This window comes from Taudactylus pleione, unplaced genomic scaffold (assembly GCF_031769625.1).
Source record: "Taudactylus pleione unplaced genomic scaffold, aTauple2 ptg000804l, whole genome shotgun sequence".
NCBI classification, from domain to species: Eukaryota; Metazoa; Chordata; class Amphibia; order Anura; family Myobatrachidae; genus Taudactylus; species Taudactylus pleione.
The window spans coordinates 294,317-317,789 of NW_028285206.1; the positions used below are offsets into that span (position 1 = coordinate 294,317).

General features: G+C 42.8%; 2 protein-coding genes across 2 annotated transcripts in view; both read left to right on the top strand.

Moving 5' to 3' along the window:
• The window catches only part of LOC148474867 (uncharacterized), an 85,414-nt gene extending 75,249 nt beyond the window's left edge, over positions 1 to 10,165 (top strand). Inside the window, 5 exon segments of the mRNA XM_088458075.1 lie at positions 64 to 79; positions 2,460 to 3,223; positions 3,225 to 3,362; positions 4,199 to 5,318; positions 10,055 to 10,165. Of these exon segments, the coding sequence (XP_088314201.1) occupies positions 64 to 79; positions 2,460 to 3,223; positions 3,225 to 3,362; positions 4,199 to 5,318; positions 10,055 to 10,165 (2,149 nt within the window).
• Positions 10,166 to 14,763: 4,598 nt separating this feature from the next.
• LOC148474868 (uncharacterized) overlaps positions 14,764 to 23,473 on the top strand; it is a 49,501-nt gene continuing 40,791 nt past the window's right edge. The window contains exons 1-2 of the mRNA XM_088458074.1: positions 14,764 to 14,798; positions 17,361 to 17,988. Coding sequence (XP_088314200.1) covers positions 17,370 to 17,988 — 619 coding nt within the window. The 5' untranslated portion in view covers positions 14,764 to 14,798; positions 17,361 to 17,369. The remainder of the gene's footprint in view (positions 14,799 to 17,360; positions 17,989 to 23,473) is intronic.

Consider the following 23,473-nt stretch of genomic DNA (forward strand, 5'->3'; position numbering starts at 1 on the left):
TTGTCGACCAGCAACCTAGACAGTGGTAGTCTGTTTGCTGTCTGGGAGTGTATCTTAATACAGTGGACATCAGTCTCGGGTTAGGGAGCAGTGGTGCTCCAGTACGGATGGGCAGAAGATCTCAGGAGAAGTGCGCAATATGCTGAAAGCAGCCAAGGTTTGTGCCGAAAAGAGACATCACAGATCACATGATGGACTATGATGAGCCTGTAGAAGGCAAAAAAAATAAATCAAGTTAGGAAATCCTGAATGGACCGGTTGTGAAAGGAAAAGTTTCCCAACTACTAGCTATAAGCAGGCAAGGTTACTGTTACGGTATTCCGCAGTTATGTAAGACCTTGAGAGCCAAGGAGAGGATCTTCCGCCAATAACAGCCACCCGCTGTTCCCTTAGTGATAGATGTTCACACCGGTACTTAGGTGGCCGTCTGGACTTAAGCCTCCAGCAGTAGAGGCTTACACAACTGATGAAATACTGCAGGACTGCTGTCAGGAGACAAGGTTATACAGTGAAGTGGCCGTCCTACCCCTGCAGGCGCTAGCTGGAGTGAAGCTGCAGGCAGAATGTATCTTGTACTGGAGCAATGATAAAAGTACACTGGCAGCGGCAATTGGTGATGGGCTCAGGTGCATCTGAGGACTATGTTATGACTGGGTCGCCAGGCATAAAGCAGCTTAACATTGGGTGGATAGACGCTAGCTATGAGCAGGAGAGACTGGGACTGTGGTACAGCAGGGTCTCAGGCTATGGCACGACTAGCTATGAATTCCGGTGTGGCTCAGACAGATGGTAACAGGTGAGGCTTAGAGCTCGGGCTGGAGGCAGTGAGATGGAGACCACTGTTAGCTTGAAGCAGCTGATCACTGACTGTCGTGACTTAGACTGTGGTGCGGAAATGCCGCGGGCTGAGGACAGGTAGGCCACGGCTGCAGAAGTCGCTGCTCCGACTGGTACCAGCAGCGAGAACGTAAGCAGGTAGAATTACAGCAGGTTAACTTCTGATCAGGAAGGCAGGTTCAGGGAACTGGAAGCAACAGCTACCTTGAACTGCAGACAAGGTGAGACCAGCTAAAACACGGGCTTCTGAGCACAAGGAAACACACATACTCCAGAAGTCAGGCAATTGGTCATCGGCAGGAAGTGCAGGGCTGGCTGTAAATTAACAGAAGTAGGGACCAATGAGAGCAAGCCCTGCAGAAAGCCTCCTTGATGAGTGAATGGATTGCAGCTATGAGCTGCACACACAGCCACAGTTCCAGCTGTCTAGCAACAGCCAGGACTGGAATCTAAGGCACAATCCAGTGTCCCAATCGCCTAATACGGCCTGGACCTGCGACCAAACTCATACGCTGCTGTGGATCAAAGCAGTTACTCTTGTTTTTACAGGAAGGACTTGATGCGGGGTTGTGACTTGGATCTGTGAATGTGCGCTTATGATAATATGTGTCGGTACAAGCCTGGGCTGCGCTCTAACAATCTAGTGTCCATGCTCCTGGAATAACATCTCATAAAAGTAGAGACAACCCAAACTTTAAAGTAAAAAGTAATGTCATTATTTATATCGTATTTAGGGATCTATGTACTAAGCTTAGGAGAGAGATAAAGTGGATCAATCAGCTGATAACTTTACAGGCTGTGTTTGAAAAATGACAAAAATGGGCCTCATTCAGGTTGGAGGACAATGCTGCGTTCGCATGCAACTGGCCCCTGCAACGGTGTTCGAACGCCCTGACGCCAGCGTTCTCATGACTACCCCCCGTCGCCACCCACAAACGGCGCTTCTCGTCAATCACTGAGTGATGGGTCTGCGTACTGCATTCCCGATCCCAGCGCCTGGTTCGCGCACACGCACTGTGTCTTATATGCATGCGGAGATTGCAAACATCGTCTGGCTGCGTACGAACGTAGCATTGGAATCCAACCTGAATCAGGCCTTTAGTACATAGATCCGTAAAGGTATAATTACAACTCATCTTTACATAAAAAATGCGGCATAATCTAAAACATTTAAACGTAAAATACAATGGTGTTACTATAGTTACTATTAGGGGCGCACAGCCTTTTTTAGCCCAAGGGCCGCATTGATTGGCTGAGGTCAAACATGTAGAAGACCTACAATAAACTAGTGGAAAAAGAGGGACCTCATTGCTGTATAACAGACCTTGCTGCATTGTTACACAGTCCATATGAGGGCACATAAACAGATACAGGAAATGAGGATATGGTCCAGTGTCTATTTTAGTACAATACAAAAGTACGTAACTACAAAATATGGGAAACATGCTATAGTGATAGGGGAATTCCATTCAAAGTGATGTGGCATTTCAGGTTTGCATATTGCATCCACAAGCATCGAACCCTATAGAGGTGTGAGGGAAAACATGCAATTATTGGCCCTACTGGGAAAAAAAAAATTTTGTACATTTATTTTGTATCTAACAGATGGATGCACAAGCAAGAATGTCCGTAAGCGATATCTAATGTCTCCTGATTCTAATATACAAAAACACATCAAGCAGGATTCTCCAGGAGAAAACCCCATTACCCTAAATGTACATCCAGATCTATCTGATCCCTCTGAGCATGAGGAATGTTCCCCTGATACATCAGTTATTGCTGCACATAGTACAGCTCATAGAGGTAATATAATATTTTCCTGTTCTGAGTGTGGAAAAGGTTTTACACATAAATCAGATTTTATTGTACATAAAAGAACACACACAGGTGAGAAACCATTTCCATGTTCTGAGTGTGGGAAATGTTTTACACACAAAAAGGTTCTTGTTGCACATCAGAGACTTCACACAGGCAAAAGGCCATTTCCATGTTCTGAGTGCGGGAAACGTTTTATACAGAGAGCATCTCTTGTTAAACATCAAAAAAGTCACACAGATGAGAAGCCATTTCTATGTTCTGAGTGTCAAAAGTGGTTCAAACATAAATCAGGTCTTATTGAACATCAGAGACGTCACACAGGTGAAAAACTATTTCCATGCTCTGAGTGTGGGAAATGTTTTACATATATCTCACATCTTGTCGAACACCAGATGGTTCACACAGGTGAGAAACCCTTTCAGTGTTACGAGTGCGGGAAATGTTTTACCTATAAGTCACATCTTGTTAGACATCAAAGAATTCACACAGGTGAAAAGCCATTTGCTTGCTCTGAGTTTAGGAAATGTTTTACAATCAAATCACAACTTAATAGTCATCACAAAAAGCACAGGTTAGAAACCGTTTCCATGCTCTGAGTGCGGGAAATGTTTTACACACAAATCAGTTCTTGTTACACATCAGAGACTTCACATAGGAGAAAAATCGTTTTCCTACTCTGAGTAAAATTGTTCTCAGTTGTTATCCCAGTGAGTCGCAGGTGTCTGCTATTAGTACTTATAGATGCAGTGCAGAATGTAAAATTCTCAACGCATTTCACTCATCAGCAGGTGTTTCTCTTGTGGGAAAGGAGTTTGAAGTCCCACTCTCCAGTCAGGGGATTTTGTTTCAATCGTTTAGCCTAATCTCTGTTTTTGCCCTATTAATATCCACACTCTTTACACTAATATTGATCATGTGACAGGTGTGGAGTCAATTAGAACTTACTGTCCCATGATGAGATCTTAGGGGACCTTGAAGAATTTATTTAGCACTATATTAATTTTATTATATCATGTAATTATTTTATATTTGATCACCAATTTTATCTGCAAATTCTTGGACTTGGGATGGGAATTAGTGTAAATGCATCTGGAATGTGCCTGCTCTGGAATTATTACTTGGTGAAGTCTGCATTCTTGGGGGAGTTGTTCAATGTGATGGCCAGTCACTGTTGCTGGGTCTATTCAATTTGATTAGCAATGTGGTTGTTTTATATATATTCAGCCAATGATTAACTTTATCTACTCAACAACAGAAACCTATTTGCACATTTATAACTGTAATAAAGTGTTTATATTAGGCAAATAGAATACAGTGAAACCTATGTAACTCATAGTATGAACAATATGCTCCTCACTGTACAGTAATGTTTATTATACATTTTATTTCCAACAGATCAGTGTCAAAGCAGGAATGGCTCTGAGGGACATCTCGTTTTGTCTCCTGACTTGAAAATAGAAGATGACAACATTGTACCAGATTCCCAAGGAGAAAACACTCGAAATGTATACCCAGTTCTTCATACTGCAGAAATATTATCTAGTCCCTCTATCCATGAAGCATCTACTGATAATTCAGGAGGCAAAAACTTTTCCTGTTTGAAGTGTGGGAAATGTTTTGCACATAAATCACATTTTCTTACACATCATAGAAGTCACACAGGTGAGAAAAAATTTCCATGTTCTGAGTGTGTGAAATGTTTTACACAGAAATCAGATCTTGTTAAACATCAGAGAAGTCACACAGGTGAGAAACCATTTCCATGTTCTGCTTGTGGGAAATCTTTTTCACAGAAATCAGCTCTTGTTACACATCAGGTAAGTCACACAGGTGAGAAACCATTTCCATGTCCTGAGTGTGGGAAATCATTTTTACGGAAATCAGAACTTGTTATACATCAGAGACGTCACAAAGGTGAGAAACCATTTCCATGTTCTGAGTGTGGGAAATCATTTACACGGAAATCAGAACTTGTTATACATCAGAGAAGTCACACAGGTGAGAAACCATTTCCATGTTCTGTGTGTGGGAAATGTTGTACACTGAAATCAGATCTTGTTAGACATCAGAGAAGTCACACAGGTGAGAAACCATTTCCATGTTCTGCTTGTGGGAAATCTTTTACACAGAAATCAGCTCTTGTTACACATCAGAGAAGTCACACAGGTGAGAAACCATTTCCATGTTCTGAGTGTGGGAAATGTTTTTCACAGAAATCAGATCTTGTTAAACATCAGAGAAGTCACACAGGTGAGAAACCATTTCCATGCCCTGAGTGTGGGAAATCTTTTACACAAAAATCAGCTCTTGTTACACATCAGAGAAGTCACACAAGTGAGAAACCATTTCCATGTTCTGAGTGTGGGAAATCTTATACACGGAAATCAGAACTTGTTATACATCAGAGACGTCACACAGGTGAGAAACCATTTCCATGTTCTGAGTGTGGGAAATGTTTTACATGTAAATCAGTTCTTGTTAAACATCAGAGAAGTCACACAGGAGAAAAATCATTTTCCTGCTCTGAGTGTGGGAAATGTTTTACACATAAGTTAAGCCTTGCTAAACATCAGACAAATTGCACAGGAGAGAAGCCATTTCCATGAGCTGAAGTTTGTAAAATGGTGGCAGTAATCCCAAATTTTGTAACTATTGATAGTCATGTAAATGATAATAGGTATATATATTTACAGAGTATAGGCCTAAAGTTATATTGACATCAGTGAGTGTTTGCAGAGGGGCAGATAAAAGATAAAATGGACTGCGAATTTACGAATCTGACCTGGACAGTTAACGCACAGAAGCCGCAACAACGGATACCAGCGCGTTCTGCACTTAGTTTAATCTGCCCCAGTATAATAACATGTTATGATGTAATTAGCGCTCAAAGACTTAGTTGAAATGTATGTAAGCAAATAATACTGGAAGCAATTCTTGTGTGGAACTTTTTGCAGTTTTCTTACTCTATTGAAATACGGCAGCACTCCAATGTAATAATAGAACACGTCATGTTGGGTCCTATGTAATATATATTGCTAGCAATGGGCAGGAGTAATTATGTATGAGCTTTGAAATTATTACATGATGTTTTGTCAAACTTTATAATGTGATATGATTTATGTAATTAGTTCTGTAATCTTACTGTGTAATGGAATCATTTAAAAAGATGCGGAAATGTGGTCCATTTAAACAGTTACAAGCGTGGCTTGCTGGTTCAAGATATGTCTGCAGGGGTGCAAAACTTTGCCCATTATGGGAGCAGCTAAGTGGATCCGGCCGTGTTCTTCACCATTGATTACTTTTTACAAAATTGTGTACATGCTTATACGTAGCGGAGATCAGACCTCATCCCATGTGTTTTTTTAGCAGGCTACATATTATATCTTCCAGGAACAATTCAATTGAAAATATTTTTTGTAGAGACATAAATACTCATGCATTAAACATTCTCTTGTGACATAGTGGACTGAGAGCGGGCATTCTATGGTCCTGATTTTGCATGTTCCTATGTTGGGAGGTATGTAGGCCAATATATAGGTGTATTTGTGTGTAAGCAAATGCTCTTTGGGGCTGTATTCAGCTGATAAATTACTTCAGCTGATAAATTACTATTCATGGATCCAGCAATTTTCTTGTCCTGTAACAGATTCTTCATCTCTTTAGTAGACAATAAGAACATTTCTCATTATCTATTTTGGACTTACATACTGGGCATATGCTATGGTGAGAAGATGACATGAGACACATGACATGACGGTCGGCCTTGTTATCAGACAGTTCAATGCTGCAGACTCCCAATATTCAGGCAGTTGGGAGGTTTCCTGGGGTGAGTCCCCTTTTTCTATACATTGGGGCACATTTGATTAACAAGAGTTGAACCTTTGTCCAGAGGTCCAGCCTAGATGGAGACACCTGTACAAAGTCCAAATTATAAAAGGAAATAAAAGTACATCATACTCAACCAAACTAAAACAAAAAAATCATAAATTTATTGTTATTTTTTTTAAATAAGCAGAAATATATCCCTCAGACACACACATCAGAGTGGTGTTATTTTACCTTTTACCACAGCTGTGATGTACTAAATAATCATGGACTACTCACAACCAGGAACTAGTTCTATATGTTTCAGCCAGAGAGAGATGCACAATAACTATCCACCACGTGGCTGGAGCCAAAAATGAGACCAGTGGTTGTATCCATGAACATGTATCCTCTCCAGCAGCCACAAATGTTATTCCACTGCCTTACGTGTCAAGGGTTCCTCCCATCTCTTAGATTGTGACCTCAAATATCATCATAATTATCAGTATCTTGCATTTTATTTCATCTTACATTATTTGCTTATATCTGTTTTAGAAGCAGTTGAATATTTTTTATTATCTAAATTTGAATCTTTTGTATAATAATGTAGCTATATATATATATATATATATATATATATAGGCATGACCGGCAATGTTAAAATAATAAAATCAGTAATTACCAACCAACTTGCCTTCTTGTCTTTCTTAAAATTGCTTATATACTTTTGAGAATATCCCCTTTTCATAAGAGGTGTAGGCGCTAATCATTTCCGTTTACAACAATCACCTATATTTTCACACCTATAACACTGATATAACAATATTATGGTGTGATGACTTCCTAGCTCTATGGATATCAAAGCCTAGGACCATCCCTATTGAGTGACTGCAACCCTCTGTGAAACCAGGTGGCCTCTACAGAGACTGATATTCCACAGTCTTGGTAATAATATCACAGATGGTGCTATTAGCTTTAGGTTTTATCTCCTGGTCTGCAAACTTTGTACCAGCTGTACTGGAGCAGGCAGCCATTATTCACTTGGATTGGTTTGAAGTTTTTCCTATTAGATACACAATGATCTAAGACAATCTTTCAGCCTTCCAGAATTCCTGTGTTCTTCCAGACCTGTACTTACTCCCATGCGGATTTGGTCATCTGTATAATCAAACTTTCATTCCAGTGCAGAGCAGTTAAATATCATCTCCTGATATCTCACTACTACTTTTTCCTCACTACTGTGTGTTACCAGCTAAGAGATCTGACCAGTCTCCTCCCCACACACTCTGGTGTATCTCATACATCAGGAGCCATCAGCCCCTATTATTCTCCTGCTCTCCCCCTCACATCATGTCACTGTGTGTTACCAGCCCAGAGATCTGACCAGTCTCCTCCCCACACTCTCTGGTGTATCTCATACATCAGGAGCCATCAGCCCCTATTATTCTCCTGCTCTCCCCCTCACATCATGTCACTGTGTTACCAGCTAAGAGATCTGACCAGTCTCCTCCCCACACTCTCTGGTGTATCTCATACATCAGGAGCCATCAGCCCCTATTATTCTCCTGCTCTCCCCCTCACATCATGTCACTGTGTGTTACCAGCACAGAGATCTGACCAGTCTCCTCCTCACACTCTCTGGAGTATCTCATACATCAGGAGCCATCAGCCCCTATTATACTCCTGCTCTCCCCCTCACATCATGTCACTGTGTGTTACCAGCACAGAGATCTGACCAGTCTCCTCCTCACACTCTCTGGAGTATCTCATACATCAGGAGCCATCAGCCCCTATTATACTCCTGCTCTCCCCCTCACATCATGTCACTGTGTGTTACCAGCCCAGAGATCTGACCAGTCTCCTCCCCGCACTCTCTGGTGTATCTCATACATCAGGAGCCATCAGCCCCTATTATGAGGTAAGCTGTACACTGGCATACAACTACCTATGATTTACATATGATATTATGCATGTGGTTATGTCATGTGATGTGAAGATGTAAGATCACAGGCCGTGTGACTTACTGCACCTATCCTGATATGTAAGTGCACTATCCAGGGTTGTTTTTCATGTTATGGATGTCTTGTAAGGGAGAACCACAAACCCCAGGAAGAGGAGGCTTCTCGCAATCAGACGCTGCTGGAACTGGAGACCCCCACAGGCTCCTCAGCTTCTAATACCCTTTACCAAAGTCCTTATCACTGTGCATTGATGATTCATTAGAGTCAGGAGGGTACCTCTAATTTTGCTCCATTACTAGTAAGACATATTGTGCATTCCATAAAGAGTATTCCTCAGCTCCTAAAGTAGGAATTCCAGATCAGCATGAAGTTGTGGAACAAGTTCTATGGGGTTAATGGGATACATTGGGTTTTTAAATACGATGTTCCACTTTTTTCATAAAGCAGTCAAGGTACTAATAGTTTGCCCGCAAACTGGCACACACATACAACAATATCTGGGTTTCAGGGTTTAGAAAAGGAAAGGGGTTTTTTTGTTTGTTTTACCCCATGTAATAACAGGTGGCTACTACAAAGATTTAGCTATTACTCTTTTATATTATTTTTATTATTTCTATTTCCTCGTCTGCATATGTAGGGCAGAATTTACTAATGGCGAGTTGTAAAATTTTGCAGTGGTTTTGCTATATGCTGATTTACTAAGCCCAAAACCACCGCAAAACCATTCCGAAAGCGCACTTTACATAAAGCAGAACTGAATATCGAAACACCATCAATATTTTGTTTTACCATAGAATGAATAGGTTAGAAGTTCCAGATTTATCAAGTGGGGGTTTTGACACCGTGGAAACCCGGCAACAAACCTGCCCAAACAATAGACTTGCCTCTGGCAGGTGAGTTTGGGTAAAGTACTGAACAGATCACAATGATCTGTGCAGTCATTTTGTTTAAAGGGATAGAAATAGTTTTAAAAAATGAAACAAAAATGACTGGGGTCCGACCACAAATCCATAGCCAGCCCTGGACCTCTGAGCTTGGACTTGTATTAGAAAATAGGGGGAAAAATGGTAGACTTGATAATCTCAGTTGTATGAAGGGGTCCATCATTGATCGAGGGGAACCAGGTTGTGCGAAAGCTCTTAAGCAATACTTGTTCCTTCTAACCAGTTAGCGGAAAAGTAGAGAGCAAAACCAAGAATCAGGCAACTTTTTATTTTCCTACGTGGTTACTTTGGTATCAGCAGCCCAGCGCCAGGTGGATTCAAATGAACCTTCTTTGGCTCAGGGTTTAGCCCATTCAGTTTAAAGATTTTTCCAGGTTTCTTCATCTCAGGGAAAGTGCCTGGAGACAGCTTCCACCTCCGCTGCCCGCAAAAAGTCCCTGCCAGTGCCTCTACAGTCCTGGGAAGGGCTGGTCTCTGAGGTCTGTGCTCTGGAATGACTGGAGGAAGCAGATTTAGATCTGTATAGTACATATATGTTTTGGAAGACGATCCATGAAGTAGTCAGGTGGTGAGTCTTTGGTCTGGGGAGTGAGAGAAGTACTTCAGATTCAGGGTGAGGAATGTGATGTACCAAATATTGCTCTGTTATAAAGGTAGAAGAAATAGTTTGTTATTTTTCCATCTTTCCAGGAGTTAGAAGAACTTCTGGGTGAAGCATGGCTTTGCCCAGACAGAAAGTTGAAGCATTCTAGGAGGCTTAAGTCTCTTTACCCTTTGCCTATGGTAGATAGAGATAAGTGAGAAATTTCTCCAAAGGTCGATTCTCCCATTACTCGGCAAAAGCTAACACTATTCCTATCTCTAATGAAGGGTCTCTGAAGAATAGTTCAGTAAGGAAAATTGATGAGCGGATAGGAGAATTATTGGTTTACCTTGGATAGACAGCCATTGATTCATCAAGCATGGTAGGGGCACCAAGTTTTGGCTACTGGAGTCAGCATATAGAGCAGTTTGATTGTGTTCTTGGCTGGCTGATACATTGGAAGATCTTTCATTTGCAGGAAAAGAATAGTTTAGACAACTTTCCCCCAGTAGTTATGGATATTATGTTATCTATTTCATCTGCTTCTTTGACTACTAGGACTAGTGAGTACTTCTGTTCTTATGTCCTTAGTAGAAGCAAAGAATAGGCTGGCTCTAACACCTAAGTCCCAGCATTCTGGTGCAGGTAGACATGGGCTACTTGGTGCCCATGTCCTAAACCTACAGTCAGCCGGCAAGCCTGACAGACAGGGGGCCTATTCCATGGATCCCAAGGTGGGTGCTTGTCTATTTTCAAGGAGAAGTTGTAAGAATCCACTTTAGATGTTTGGGTAAAAAGAATCAATACCAAGGGGGTATATCATACACCTAGCAAACCTCAATAGCAACCAATTATTTCTAACAGGATTACCAGTACATCGAAGGAAGCATCTGGCTGTACTGCAAGTGATTCAGAAGTTGCTTTCGGCAAGTGTCATTGTCCCGGTACCATCCTGAGAGGATTGGGGTTTTATCCTGAGGAAGCCGGTATCAGGTAAAAAATATAATCAAGTTTGGAAATCCTATGTAATTTGGTGTGAAGGGAAATTTTTCCCAACTATTAACTATATGCAGGCAAGGTTTCGGTTGTTTCTACAGGAAGGACTTGATGCGGGGTTGTGGTTTGGATCTCTGAATGTTCAGATATCAGCTTTGTCAGTTTTCCTTCATGGGATACTGGCATTAATCCCAAGTGGTCAGGCTTGCCCAATTTAACGCTCTCTGGTTTTTCAGATAGAGATTTTGAGGAAGTGGAAGAGGTCTTATCTTAATATGTTCTCCCAGGTCATCACTCATTGCTTCTTTGGTGGTTGAGGAGCAGTGATCCTCCAGTACAGATGGGCAGATGGTCTTAGTAGTAGTGCGCCATATACTGAAAGCAGCCCAAGTTTGCCTGGAAGGTCAAGCAGTGAATTGTCTGACTAGAAAATGCCTTCGCCATGAGAGAAACATCACAGATCATCTGATGGGCAGAAAAGAATGTTAAGGCTCTCACTGCAGTGTTTGTTCCAGACCTGGACAGCTTTGGCAGACTTTTGACATATCCGGAAGGTTTCTCAATCCAAATGTGTTCCCACGTTTCCTAGACAGACGGGGTCAGCTAGACATAGACATAATTGGCATCCAGATATGTCTAAATTACATAAAAGGGGCGCTAATAATTTTTATGTGCTAAAGTCATTCGCCATTCTATACACTGTAAGCATACATGTATGGGAGTTATCTACATATACGGTGCTGGACTCTCTATATGCACTATTCTATAGACCAGGAGGTTCCACTGAATGGTGATCTACACCGCACTATTCTAACTGTACCAATACGGTTGTTTTATCCGATTTTTCCGCATGGTATCACGTTGGAGAGTACACAGAGGTCAGACGTACGAACAACTGAAATATAAGGATTGTATCTCTTCCCATCAATTTTATATATTCATTTGTATGTAAGAAGCAGACTAAGCACCGATTGTTTGGTATATTTATTTTATGTCTTTGATGGTTTAGAGGATTAGGTGGTTCTCTTAGTTACTAAATTTGGCAGCTTGTCTTTATTTTGCGCCTTTGAAACTCATCCATTAATTAACTTATATCCAGGGTTATATATTAAAGATAATAAAGATATAGTATTATGGAGGCAAAAAACAAGAAAGGGGAAATATTGCAAGTTTATAAATATATCGATAGGGGAAATAAACAATAAACCTTTAACTAGGGATGAGATGAGTGTAAGGTCCATCCCTGATGAAGCCTCAGGATGGTGAAACGTGTTCCCCAGTGCAGCATGCCAATATACAAACGGTATCTGTACATCTCATGCTGGTGATATGTATTAGACAATGTATTCACTGGATGCCAATCAGGGTGGTCCATTAAGTGTGGAAACACCCTTATAAAAAGGAAATGAGTATTAAAATATTAATCCAGTGTCTACACATATGATATGGGAGTGGGGGAAAACTCTTTAGGGTATGTCACCAATATGGCGGCTATCTTGAAGTCAACCATCTTGGATGCAACCCTATTTTTTTAATATGGAAGGCAGTCATGTGACATCAAACAGATGCAGAATTTCCTAAGAAAAGCAATGGAGTTCTTCGGTTTAACGTCTCTTTATTCATTAACTTGAGAATAAATAATTACACGTTATAACAAAGCTCACCATTGTTTTTATGAAATTCTGCATCTGTTTAATGTCATATGACTACCATATGACAGAGGGTGACAGAGAGGGTATAGGGGTAATATTACAGTGGGCAGGAAGGAGGCACATGGTGTAAATATATATATATATATATATATATATAGGACAGGGAGGGGTGACAGAGATGTGGTATAAACCAACAGGGGGCAGTAAAGAGAAACATGGTATATAAAGGGGGTATAGAAGTAATATATTGAAGTAATACAAAGCAGGGGCAGGAAGGAGGCACATGGTATATGGTATGGGGTATAATGATCAGCAGAGGGCAGAAAGAAAACACGGTGCACAGACGGGGCATAGGGGTATAATAAAGAGCAGGGGGCAGGTTGGAGGCACATGGTATACAGAGGGGGTATATAAACCAGTAGGGGGCAGGAAGGAGGATCATGGTATATGATATGGGGTGTAATGATCAGCAGAGGGCAGAAAGAAAACACATGGTGCACAGACGGGGCATAGGGGTATAATAAAGAGCAGGGGGCAGGTTGGAGGCACATGGTATACAGAGGGGGTATATAAACCAGTAGGGGGCAGGGAGGAGGCACATGGTATATAGAGGGGGTACAAGGGTTTAATAACCAGGAGGGACAGGAAGGAGGCACATGGTATATAGAGGGGATATAAGGGTATAATAACCAGCAGGGGGCAGGGAGGAGGCACATGGTATATAGAGGTGGTATAGGGGTATAATAAACAGCAGGGGCAGGGAGGAGGCACGTGGTATATAGTAGGTAGTTATAGAGGTATAATAACCAGCAGGAGGCACATGGTATATAGAGGGGCAGGGAGTAGGCAAATGGAATTTAGAGGGGTATAGGGCATATAATAACCAGCAGGGGGCAGTGAGGAGGCACATGGTATATAAAGGGGGGTATAGGCATGTAATAACCAGCATGGGGCAGGGTGGAGGCACATGGAATATAGAGGGGGTATACGCGTGTAATAACCAGCTGGGGGCAGGGTGGAGGCACATGGCATATAGAGGAGGCACATGGTATATAGAAGAGGCACATGGTATAGAGGGGGGGTACAATAACCAGCAAGAGGCAGGGAGGAGTCACATTGTATATAGACGGGGGTAAAGGGGTATAATAACCAGCAGGGGGCAGAAGGGAGGCATATGGTGAATAAAGGGGGTATAGGGGTTTAATAACCAGTAGGGGGCAGGGAGGAGGCACATAGTATATAGATGGGGGTACAGGGGTAGAATAAGCAGCAGGGGGTAGGGAGGAGGCACGTGGTATATAGAGGGGGTATAGGAGTTTAATAACCAGCAGGGGGCAGGGAGGAGGCACATGGTATATAGAGGGGGTATAGGGGTATAATAACCAACAGGGGGCAGGCAGGAGGCACATGGTATATAGAGGGGGTATAGGGGTATAATAACCAGCAGGGGGCAGGGAGTAGGAACATGGTATAAAGATGGGGTATAGGGGTATAATAACTAGCAGGGGGCAGAAGGGAGGCATATGGTGAATAAAGGGGGTATAGGGGTTTAATAACCAGTAGGGGGCAGGGAGGAGGCACATAGTATATAGATGGGGGTACAGGGGTAGAATAAGCAGCAGGGGGCAAGGAGGAGGCACATGGTATATAGAGGGGGTATAGGGGTATAATAACCAGCAGGGGGCAGGGAGTAGGAACATGGTATAAAGATGGGGTATAGGGGTATAATAACTAGCAGGGGGCAGGGAGGAGGCACATGGTATATAGAGGGGTATAAAAACCAGCATGGGGCAATGAGGAGACACATGGTATATAGAGGGGGGGGTATATATGGATATACCAGCATCACAGTTATACACAGCAGCTCCCTGTATACAGCATGTTACATACATCCAGCTCTCACTCACTGTCTGTATGTACTAACCCCTCGCCAGGCTCTGTGCTACTCCACAGGAAGAGAATCTATCTCATTCCCGCAACCTGGGGCCATTACACACCCCACTTCCGACGTGTGCGTTCCACCATCACTTTCGCCCTGTGCGTTCCACCATTACTTCCGCCCTGTGCGTTCCACCTTCACTTCTACCCTGTGCGTTTCACTTGCACTTCCGCCCTGTGCGTTCCACCTGGTCTGTTTGGGCGGTCCAATTGATTTCCGGTCTGTCTTGTAACAGCTTCCGGAGCTGAGAAGCGGCAGCAGTAGGTAATAGTAACTTATGTACAGGAGGAGCAGCCTGTGGTGTCTATATACCGGGGGAGCAGCCTGTGGTTTCCTATGTTCAGGAGGAGCAGCCTGTGGTGCCTATATACGGGGAGCAGCCTGTGGTGTTTTATGTACATGGGGAGTATCATGTGGTATCCTATGTACAGGGGGAGCAGCTTGTGGTGTCCTATCTACAGGGGGAGCAGCCTGTGGTGTCCTATATACAGGGGGAACTGCTTGTGCTCTCTTATATACAAAGGTAGCAGCATGTGGTGCACTATATACAGGTGGAGCAGCCTGCGGTGTCCTATGTACAGGGGGAGCAGCCTGTGGTATCCTATATACAGGGGTAGCAGCCTGTGGTGCCTTTATACAAGGGAGCAGCATGTGGTGCACTATATACAGGGGAAGCAGCATGTGGTGCACTATATACAGGGGGAGCAACTTGTGGTGCACTATATACAGGGGAAGCAGAATGTGGTGCACTATACAGGGGGAGCAGCTTGTGGTGCACTATATACAGGGGGAGCAACCTGTGGTGCACTATATACAAGTTGAGGAGAACTGTGGTGTCCTTTATACATGGGGTGCAGCATGTGGAGTCCTATATACAGGAGGAGTGGCCTATGGTGTCCTATATAGAGGGGGAGCGGTTTGCTACCTACAGGGTGAGCAGCCCGTGGTGTCCTATATACAAGTGGAGCAGCCTGTGGTGTTCTATATACAGGGGGAGCAGCCTGTGCTCTCCTATATCTAGGGGGAGCAACCTGTGGGGACCTGTTTCCAGGGGGAGCAGCCTATAGTGCCCTACTTTACAGGGGAAGAAGCCTGTGTGGTCTTATATACAAGGTGCAGCCTGTGGAGTCATGTATACAGGGGGAGCGGCCTATGGTGTTTCACTATACAGGAGGATCAGCATGTGGTGTCCTACCAGCCTGTGGTCATACTATACATGGGGAACAGCCTGTGGTGTCCTACTTTACAGGGGAAGCAGCCTGTGGTCTCCTTTATACAGAGAGATTAGTCTGTTTTGTACTAAATATGGTGTCCAAGAATGTTAATACCGGGGAGTAGCCTGTAGTGTCCTGGTATTATGATACTGGGGAAGAAGCCTATGGTGACAGACACTGACCTGTGACCTATGGCTAGGAGGAAAGAGGAGACTTACTGGTCACTCATACCTGAAAATGTTACGTGTTCTCTGTGATTTTTTTGTAGTTATATTTATTCTTACAAAATCCAGCTATGAGGTCTTTATTAGACGTTTTGTGAGGATGAGACACAGACAGGGGTCACATGTCTGAGAGGATCTTTCATCTCACCCTAGAGATCCTGTACCTGCTCACTGGGGAGGTGAGACGATCTGGGAGTGTCACAGTGACATCACTTATATCTGTAGTAAGAATACAGGGACATGACTGGGGAGGTGAGGGGATCTGGGAGTGTCACAGTGACATCACTTATATCTATAGTAATAATACATGGACATGACTGGGGAGGTGAGGGGATCTGGGAGTGTCACAGTGACATCACTTATATCTATAGTAATAATACATGGACATGACTGGGGAGGTGAGGGGATCTGGGAGTGTCACAGTGATGTCACTTATATCTATAGTAAAAATACAGGGACATGACTGGGGAGGTGAGAGGATCTGGGAGTGTCACAGTGACATCACTTATATCTATAGTAATAATATAGGAACATGACTGGGGAGGTGAGGGGATCTGGGAGTGTCACAGTAACATCCCTAATATCTATAGTAATAATATAGGGACATGACTGGGGAGGTGAGGTGATCTGGGAGTGTCACAGTGACATCCCTAATATCTATAGTAATAATATAGGGACATGACTGGGGAGGTGAGAGGATCTGGGAGTTTCACAGTGACATCCCTAATATCTATAGTAATAATATAGGGACATGACTGGGGAGGTGAGGGGATCTGGGATTGTCACTATGATTTCACCACTTTCTATAGTACTAAAATAGGGACATGACTGGGGAGGTGAGATAATCTGGGAGTGTCAAAGTGACATCACTAAATATAGCTATAATACCGGGACATGGCTGGGGATGTGAGGGGATCTGGGAGTGTCACAGTGACATCACTTATATGTATAGTAATAATACAGGGACATGACTGGGGAGGTGAGAGGATCTGGGAGTTTCACAGTGACATCACTTATATCTATAGTAATAATACAGGGACATGACTGGGGAGGTGAGGAGATCTGGGAGTTTCACAGTGACATCACTTATATCTATAGTAATAATACAGGGACATGACTGGGGAGGTGAGGAGATCTGGGAGTTTCACAGTGACATCACTTATATCTATAGTAATAATACAGGGACATGACTGGAGAGTTGAGGGGGTCTGGGAGTGTCACAGTGACATCACATATATCTATAGTTATAATACATGATATGAATGAGAGGTGAGGTGATCTAGGAGTGTCTCTGTGACAACGTTTATATCTATATTAAGTCTCACCTCAATTTGTTTCCATTCCGCAACCATTACTATTAAAGTGTTATTGATTTGTGGGTTATTTAGGGTGAAGATATGACTGATATGAAGGCAGAAGATACAAAGGGAGAAGAGATATATGTGACTGATATAAAGTTTGAACCATTAGAGGAAGAAGAGACGTATGTGACTGATATGAAGGCAGAAGATACAGAGGGAGAAGAGATATATGTGACTGATATAAAGTTTGAACCATTAGAGGAAGAAGAAGAGACGTATGTGACTGATATGAAGACAGAAGATATAGAGGGAGAAGAAGAGACGTATGTGACTGATACGAAGGCAGAAGATATAGAGGGAGAAGAAGAGACGTATGTGACTGATATGAAGGCAGAAGATATAGCGGGAGAAGAACAGACGTATGTGACTGATATGAAGGCAGAAGATACAGAGGGAGAAGAAGAGACGAATGTGACTGATATGAAGGCAGAAGATATAGCGGGAGAAGAAGAGACGTATGTGACTGATATGAAGGCTGAAAATACAGAGGAAGAAGAGACGTATGTGACTGATGTGAAGGCAGACGATGTAGAGGAAGAAGAAGAAACTTATGTAACTGATATAAAGGCAGAAGATACAGAGGGAGAAGAAGAGACGTATGTGAATGGTGATCAGCAGTGTAAGAAGGAGGAAATCCCTACAGATATTAGCACAGGTGAGTAATAAACACTTATTACAGAAACGCAACACATAAATAAAAAAATGGTCAGTGTTAGTGCTCTGTGTGAGTAGCCAACTCCTATTAGATACAGGTGTATCAGTCATTTACTAATAAAATAATGAGAATAAATAAGACCTTTTGCAGTGGCAGTTCAGTATCCCTACTTTCAGGGTATGTCAAAGCATTCCTACTATGTCGGAGTCTTTCATGGCGATATAAGTGAAGTAAAGGCTGAGGTATAAATAACAGAGATCTTATTTAGTGTTTAATCCTATACAGTTTTGATAATACAAAATGGCCTCAGACACCTCATACAGACTGTCAGTATAATGCTCACATAGAATCAGTTGTAAAAGAAACCTTTGTCCTTATTACCCCCTTTTCTATATACAGCATAACATTCATTTATTACCATCGTAAGTTTCTCCAGTATGTGATTGTATAATTAAAACAACATCCTAGATTAACACCCTTCCTCTACTTAAGGTGTTTATTAACTCTATCATAACCGAGGGGTATCTTACAGTAATTTTCTGGATCCGTGGTAACAAGAGACCATTCATAGGTAGCTGTTCCCCTCCAAACGGGTGTCTACAGACGTCCTTATAAGGGCAGAGAGCGCACACGGTTATATAGCCGCTGTGATCTTTCCTTCATATGATGTGACTCTGAACCTCCTACATGGGCACATATGGAAACAGCCGCCGTGGTCCTTGCCAAGGATGGCTATAGAGAAGTAGTAATCCATAAGATTAATTATAGAAACAATCTGAATAATAACTGATTGGTTTCACCTGGACATGGAAGAAATATTGTATAACTGAATTTGTCTTATTGGCACAGAGCTCATAGTATATTACAGTACATTATAGTATATACAGTACGTGTGTTTTAGTTACTGGTGTTTTTGAGAGAGAACCTGTTTTTGTAACATTCTCAGACAGGAATTCTCATATTAATAAAGCATTAGTCTAAGGCAAGATCAGGAGTGGTGTTAGCTTGACCACTACATTCCTTAGCTTGAAATCCCACATGAGGATCCCTGTATGTCAGTCCTGTGTGCTAGAGGTTTCTGTGGAGATGTTCCATTGTTGAACCATACAGATATTTGGGAATTAATGATTACTGTAAATTGTGTCTAATTCCAGTGTAAGATCATGTTCTGCTTAGTGTGGTTAGAGCTACCCCCTGGTGCTAAGCATTCATATGTAATACCCCTGTGCTGTAAGCTGTCCTGTTGTGATGAAAGGAGGTCTGTCCTCTTTCCAACCCAGGAGATAAATGAGTTGGGCATATATAGTCCTTGATTGGTTGAGTCTGCCCCATCACCCTGATTGTCTTTCCTGCTCAGTCATCCACTAGGACGGTGCAGTATTTCCCAAGCCTTTATGTTATGATGCCAGGGCTGGAGACTGGTTTGGGTTCTGTATAAAGAGCGCCCGCTGCTGGATTTTGTACATGTACCACCTTGCACTTCTGAATGTATCATCCCTCCCACAGAGGGTGTATAACAGTCCTTGTAAGAACTATTTTAAGGACAATACACATCTCCCTGAAGATGATGCCTATTACCTGTTTTAATGCTGTGATGTACAGCTGAGAGCTAACACACTAATCCATTACTTGGCTGTCCGCATAGAACCCAGAGTCCTGGATCAATGCACTGGCATACAGCTCCCTATGTTATTACATATGTAATTATTCACATAGTTGTGTCATGTGATATAAGGATGTTAGATCACAGGCCATGTGACTTACTGCACCTATCCTGATATGTAAGTGCACTAACCAGGGTTGTTTTATGTCATGGACGTCTGGCATGGGAGAACCACAAACTCCAGGAAGAGGAGGCTTCTCGCCAGGAGACGCTGCTGGAACTGAAGACCCCCAGACGTTCCTCAGCTTCTTACCAAGGTTCTTACCATTGTGCATTGATGATTTATAGGACTCTGGGGAGAGTACCTCTACATTTGCTCCCTTTCTAGCAAGAATTCCTGCACTAGCCATAAAGAATGTTCCTATGCTCCCAAAGTAGAAGTTCCAGATGAAGTTGTGGAAAAAGTTCCCTTTTTTTCATAAATAAGCAGGGGACATCTGTACTACATGTAAACTTCGGGCTTAGTCTCAATAATCTGCTGTGTCTGTCACTGATCAAGGGGGAACCAGTTTGGGCGAAAGCTCTCAAGCAGTATCTGATCTGTAACATTTGGAGTTTAGTAGAGAGCAAAAGACTGTCAGGCTGCTTCTATATTTTCCCAAGTGCATACTTTGGAGTCAGCATCCCAGGGCTCACGGTTTAGCCTGTTCATTACAAACATTTGTCCAGGTTTCTTCATCTCAGGGAAAGTGCCTGGAGACAGCTTTCACCTCTAGTGCCCAGAATTGGTCCGTGCCAGTGCCTCTACAGTCCTGGGAAGGGTCAGTGTCTGAGGTCTGTTCTTTAGAAGGAGTGGAAGAAGCAGATTCAGATCTGTATATTACTTACTTTTTGGAAGAGGATCCAGGAAGTAGTCAGGTGGTGAGGTATTGGTCAGAGCAATGAGAGAAGTACTTCAGATTCAGGGTGAGGATAGAAACATTTGACCCATCTAGTCTACCCCTTTATGGTAATCTCGAACCCTATTTGATCCTTTATTCTTTGTAAGTATATCATTACGTCTATCCCAAGCATGTTTAGTTGCCCTTCTTTGTATAGTTTATAATGTATTTATATCCTTCTGAAGATGCGGCCTCCAGATCTGAACATTCTAGATGAGGCCGTACCAATGACCTATACAGGGACATTACTACTTCTTTCTGCTACTGATTATGATCAGTATTTTTAACCACGGCCTGTGGCAGGTAAGTGGGAAATTCCTCCAAAGCTGGATTCTCACATTACTCGGTTGCCAAAAGCTAACACTATTCCTCTCCGTATTGCAGGGTTTCTGAAGTATAATTCAGAAAGAAAAATTGATGGGTTCCATGAATCCATTTTCACAGCAGTGGGGGCTATACTTATACCTGTCTTAGCATCAGCCTGGCTAAATAAGGTGGGAGAATGCTATCCAGTTGGAGGAAGGGCACCACTCTGGTTCTCCGAAGACAGATCTGCTTTTATTGTTGGCGCAGATTGGAGAAGCATCAGTTTACTTTGGATAGACAGCCATTGCTTCATCAAGCATTTTTGGCATAACTTTGGCTGCTGCAGTCACAGAATATTGAACAGTTTGGCTGTGTTCTTAGCAGGTTGATACATAGGACCTCATTCAGAGTCAGTCGTTGCGGCCGCTCGGTCGTAAGGGAAAAGGGGCTGGACATGCAAATTAAGAGCTCGCAAGTTGCGTCGTTAAGATGGGATCGTTAGCTGGATGAGCAAGGGGAGGATGCGGCCGTAAGACAAAAAACACGCCCCCTTCTCGATCGCAATACACATCATCTCCAGGCATATAAGGATTAATCAAGACCATCGGGAACCATCAGAGCTGGTCGTAGAGCTAATGGTTGACCATGCCCTCTCTTAAGCACTACGATCAAGTCAGTGTAAAAACCTCCCATGTCACATGTGCCATGACACTACTTAATTATGCACTCCCATAAAACGCTGTTTGCAGGCACGCCTGCGTTCAGATCTCCACTCCCCCGTTCACAAGCACCTTCCCCTGTTACCACCTACAAACGCCTCATCCTGTCACTCAAACTAACGACCTGGCCAAGTTGAAGGAGAGAGAAATTTCCGATCGCAACAGCTAGTTTGCGCATGCGCATTGCGAAACTTACGCATGCGCTGTTTTGCGAACATCGCTGGGTACGACCGAGCGGCCACTTACGACCGACTCTGAATGAGGTCCATAGTCCTAAGGGTCTTTGGAAGCTCTTCTGTTTGCTGGGGAAATTTTGTTTGGAGAAGAGCTAGACAAGATAATTTCACTGACTACTTGGGGGAAAAGTTCTCACCATTCGTCATCTGCTTCTTGGACTACTAGGATTAGTGGCGCCTCCTGTTCATCCTTTACTAATCTTTTATGTCCATGGTAGAAGCAGAGAACAGTCCCAGCAATCTGAAGCAGGCAGACGTGGCTACTTTGCACCCATGCCCTAGACCCACAGTCAAGCGGCAAGCCTAACTGCAGTAATGTCTATTTGAGCCCCCCCTATTTAGTATAAATAAGATGTGTTTTAGAATCCACCTTGGATGCTTGGGTGAAGAGAATCGCTACCAGGGGGTACATCATATTCCTAGTAAGTCTCAGTCTAAACCAATTTTTTAAAACTGGTTTACCAGTAGATCCAAGGAAGCATCGCACTGTACAGAAAGCATTCAGACGTTGCTTTTGGCAGTGGTTGCTGTCCCGGTACCAGCCAAAGAGGATCATGGTTTTACTCCAATCTGTTCTTGGTTCAGAAGCCAGATAGATCTTTCAGACCCATTCTAAATTTAAAGTCTCAATATTCATCTTTAGGTGGACTATTTTACTATGGAATCACCGAGGTCTATAGACCAAAACATGGAATGTGGGGAGTTTATTATGTTCATGAGCATCGATGATGCCTACCTACATGTTCCTATCTGGGAGGGACATCAGTCACTTCTCAGATTTGTGCTATTAGTTTATGGCTCTTCATTTCGGCATCACCAACCATCTGAGAATATTTACCATACTGATAACAGCTCTTCTCTAGCCCAAAGGAGTAACCGTTATCCCTTATTTAGACCTTTTCATAAAAACAATTTCTCCAAAAGTTCTGTTAGAACATGTTAGAAACAGAACTGCTGGAATCTCAGGGTTGGATTTTAAATTATTCCAAATCTAATCTGGTTCTGTCTCAGAGGAGACTCTTGCTTGGCATGCTGCTAGACACCAGATTACTGAGGGTGTTTCTCCCGCACGACCATTACAGAATCTGGTAACGGTACTGCCAAAATTGGATATGTCAGTGCATGAGTGTACTGGGGAAAATGGTTTCAAAACAGTCCAGTTTGCCGAGAGTTTAGCTCCCTGGATTTTCAGATAGGGTACCTGTTCCACTTCCTCACAATCTCTGTCTTCATTTGTCCTCCCAATTTTTCACTCTATCGACTAATGTTAGTCACTTTTGTGGTGGTTGCCCACCAGCAACCTAGACAGTGGTAGTATGTTTGCTGTCTGGGAGTGTGGACGTCAGTCTCGGGTTAGGAAGCAGTGGTCCTCCAGTACATTTGGGCAGATGGTCTAAGGAGGAGTGCGCAATATGCTGAAAGCGGCCCAGGTTTGCCCGGAAGAGAGAGAGATAACAGATCATGTGATGGATTATGATGAGCCTGGGGAAGGCAAAAAAAAAAAAAAATCAAGTTAGGAAATCCTGAATGGACTGGTTGTGAAAGGAAAAGTTTCCCAACTACTAACTATAGGCAGGCAAGGTTACTTTTACGGTATTCCGTATAGTTATGTAAGACCTTGAGAGCCAAGGAGAGGATCTTCCGCCAATAACAGCCACCCACTGTTCCTTTAGTGATAGA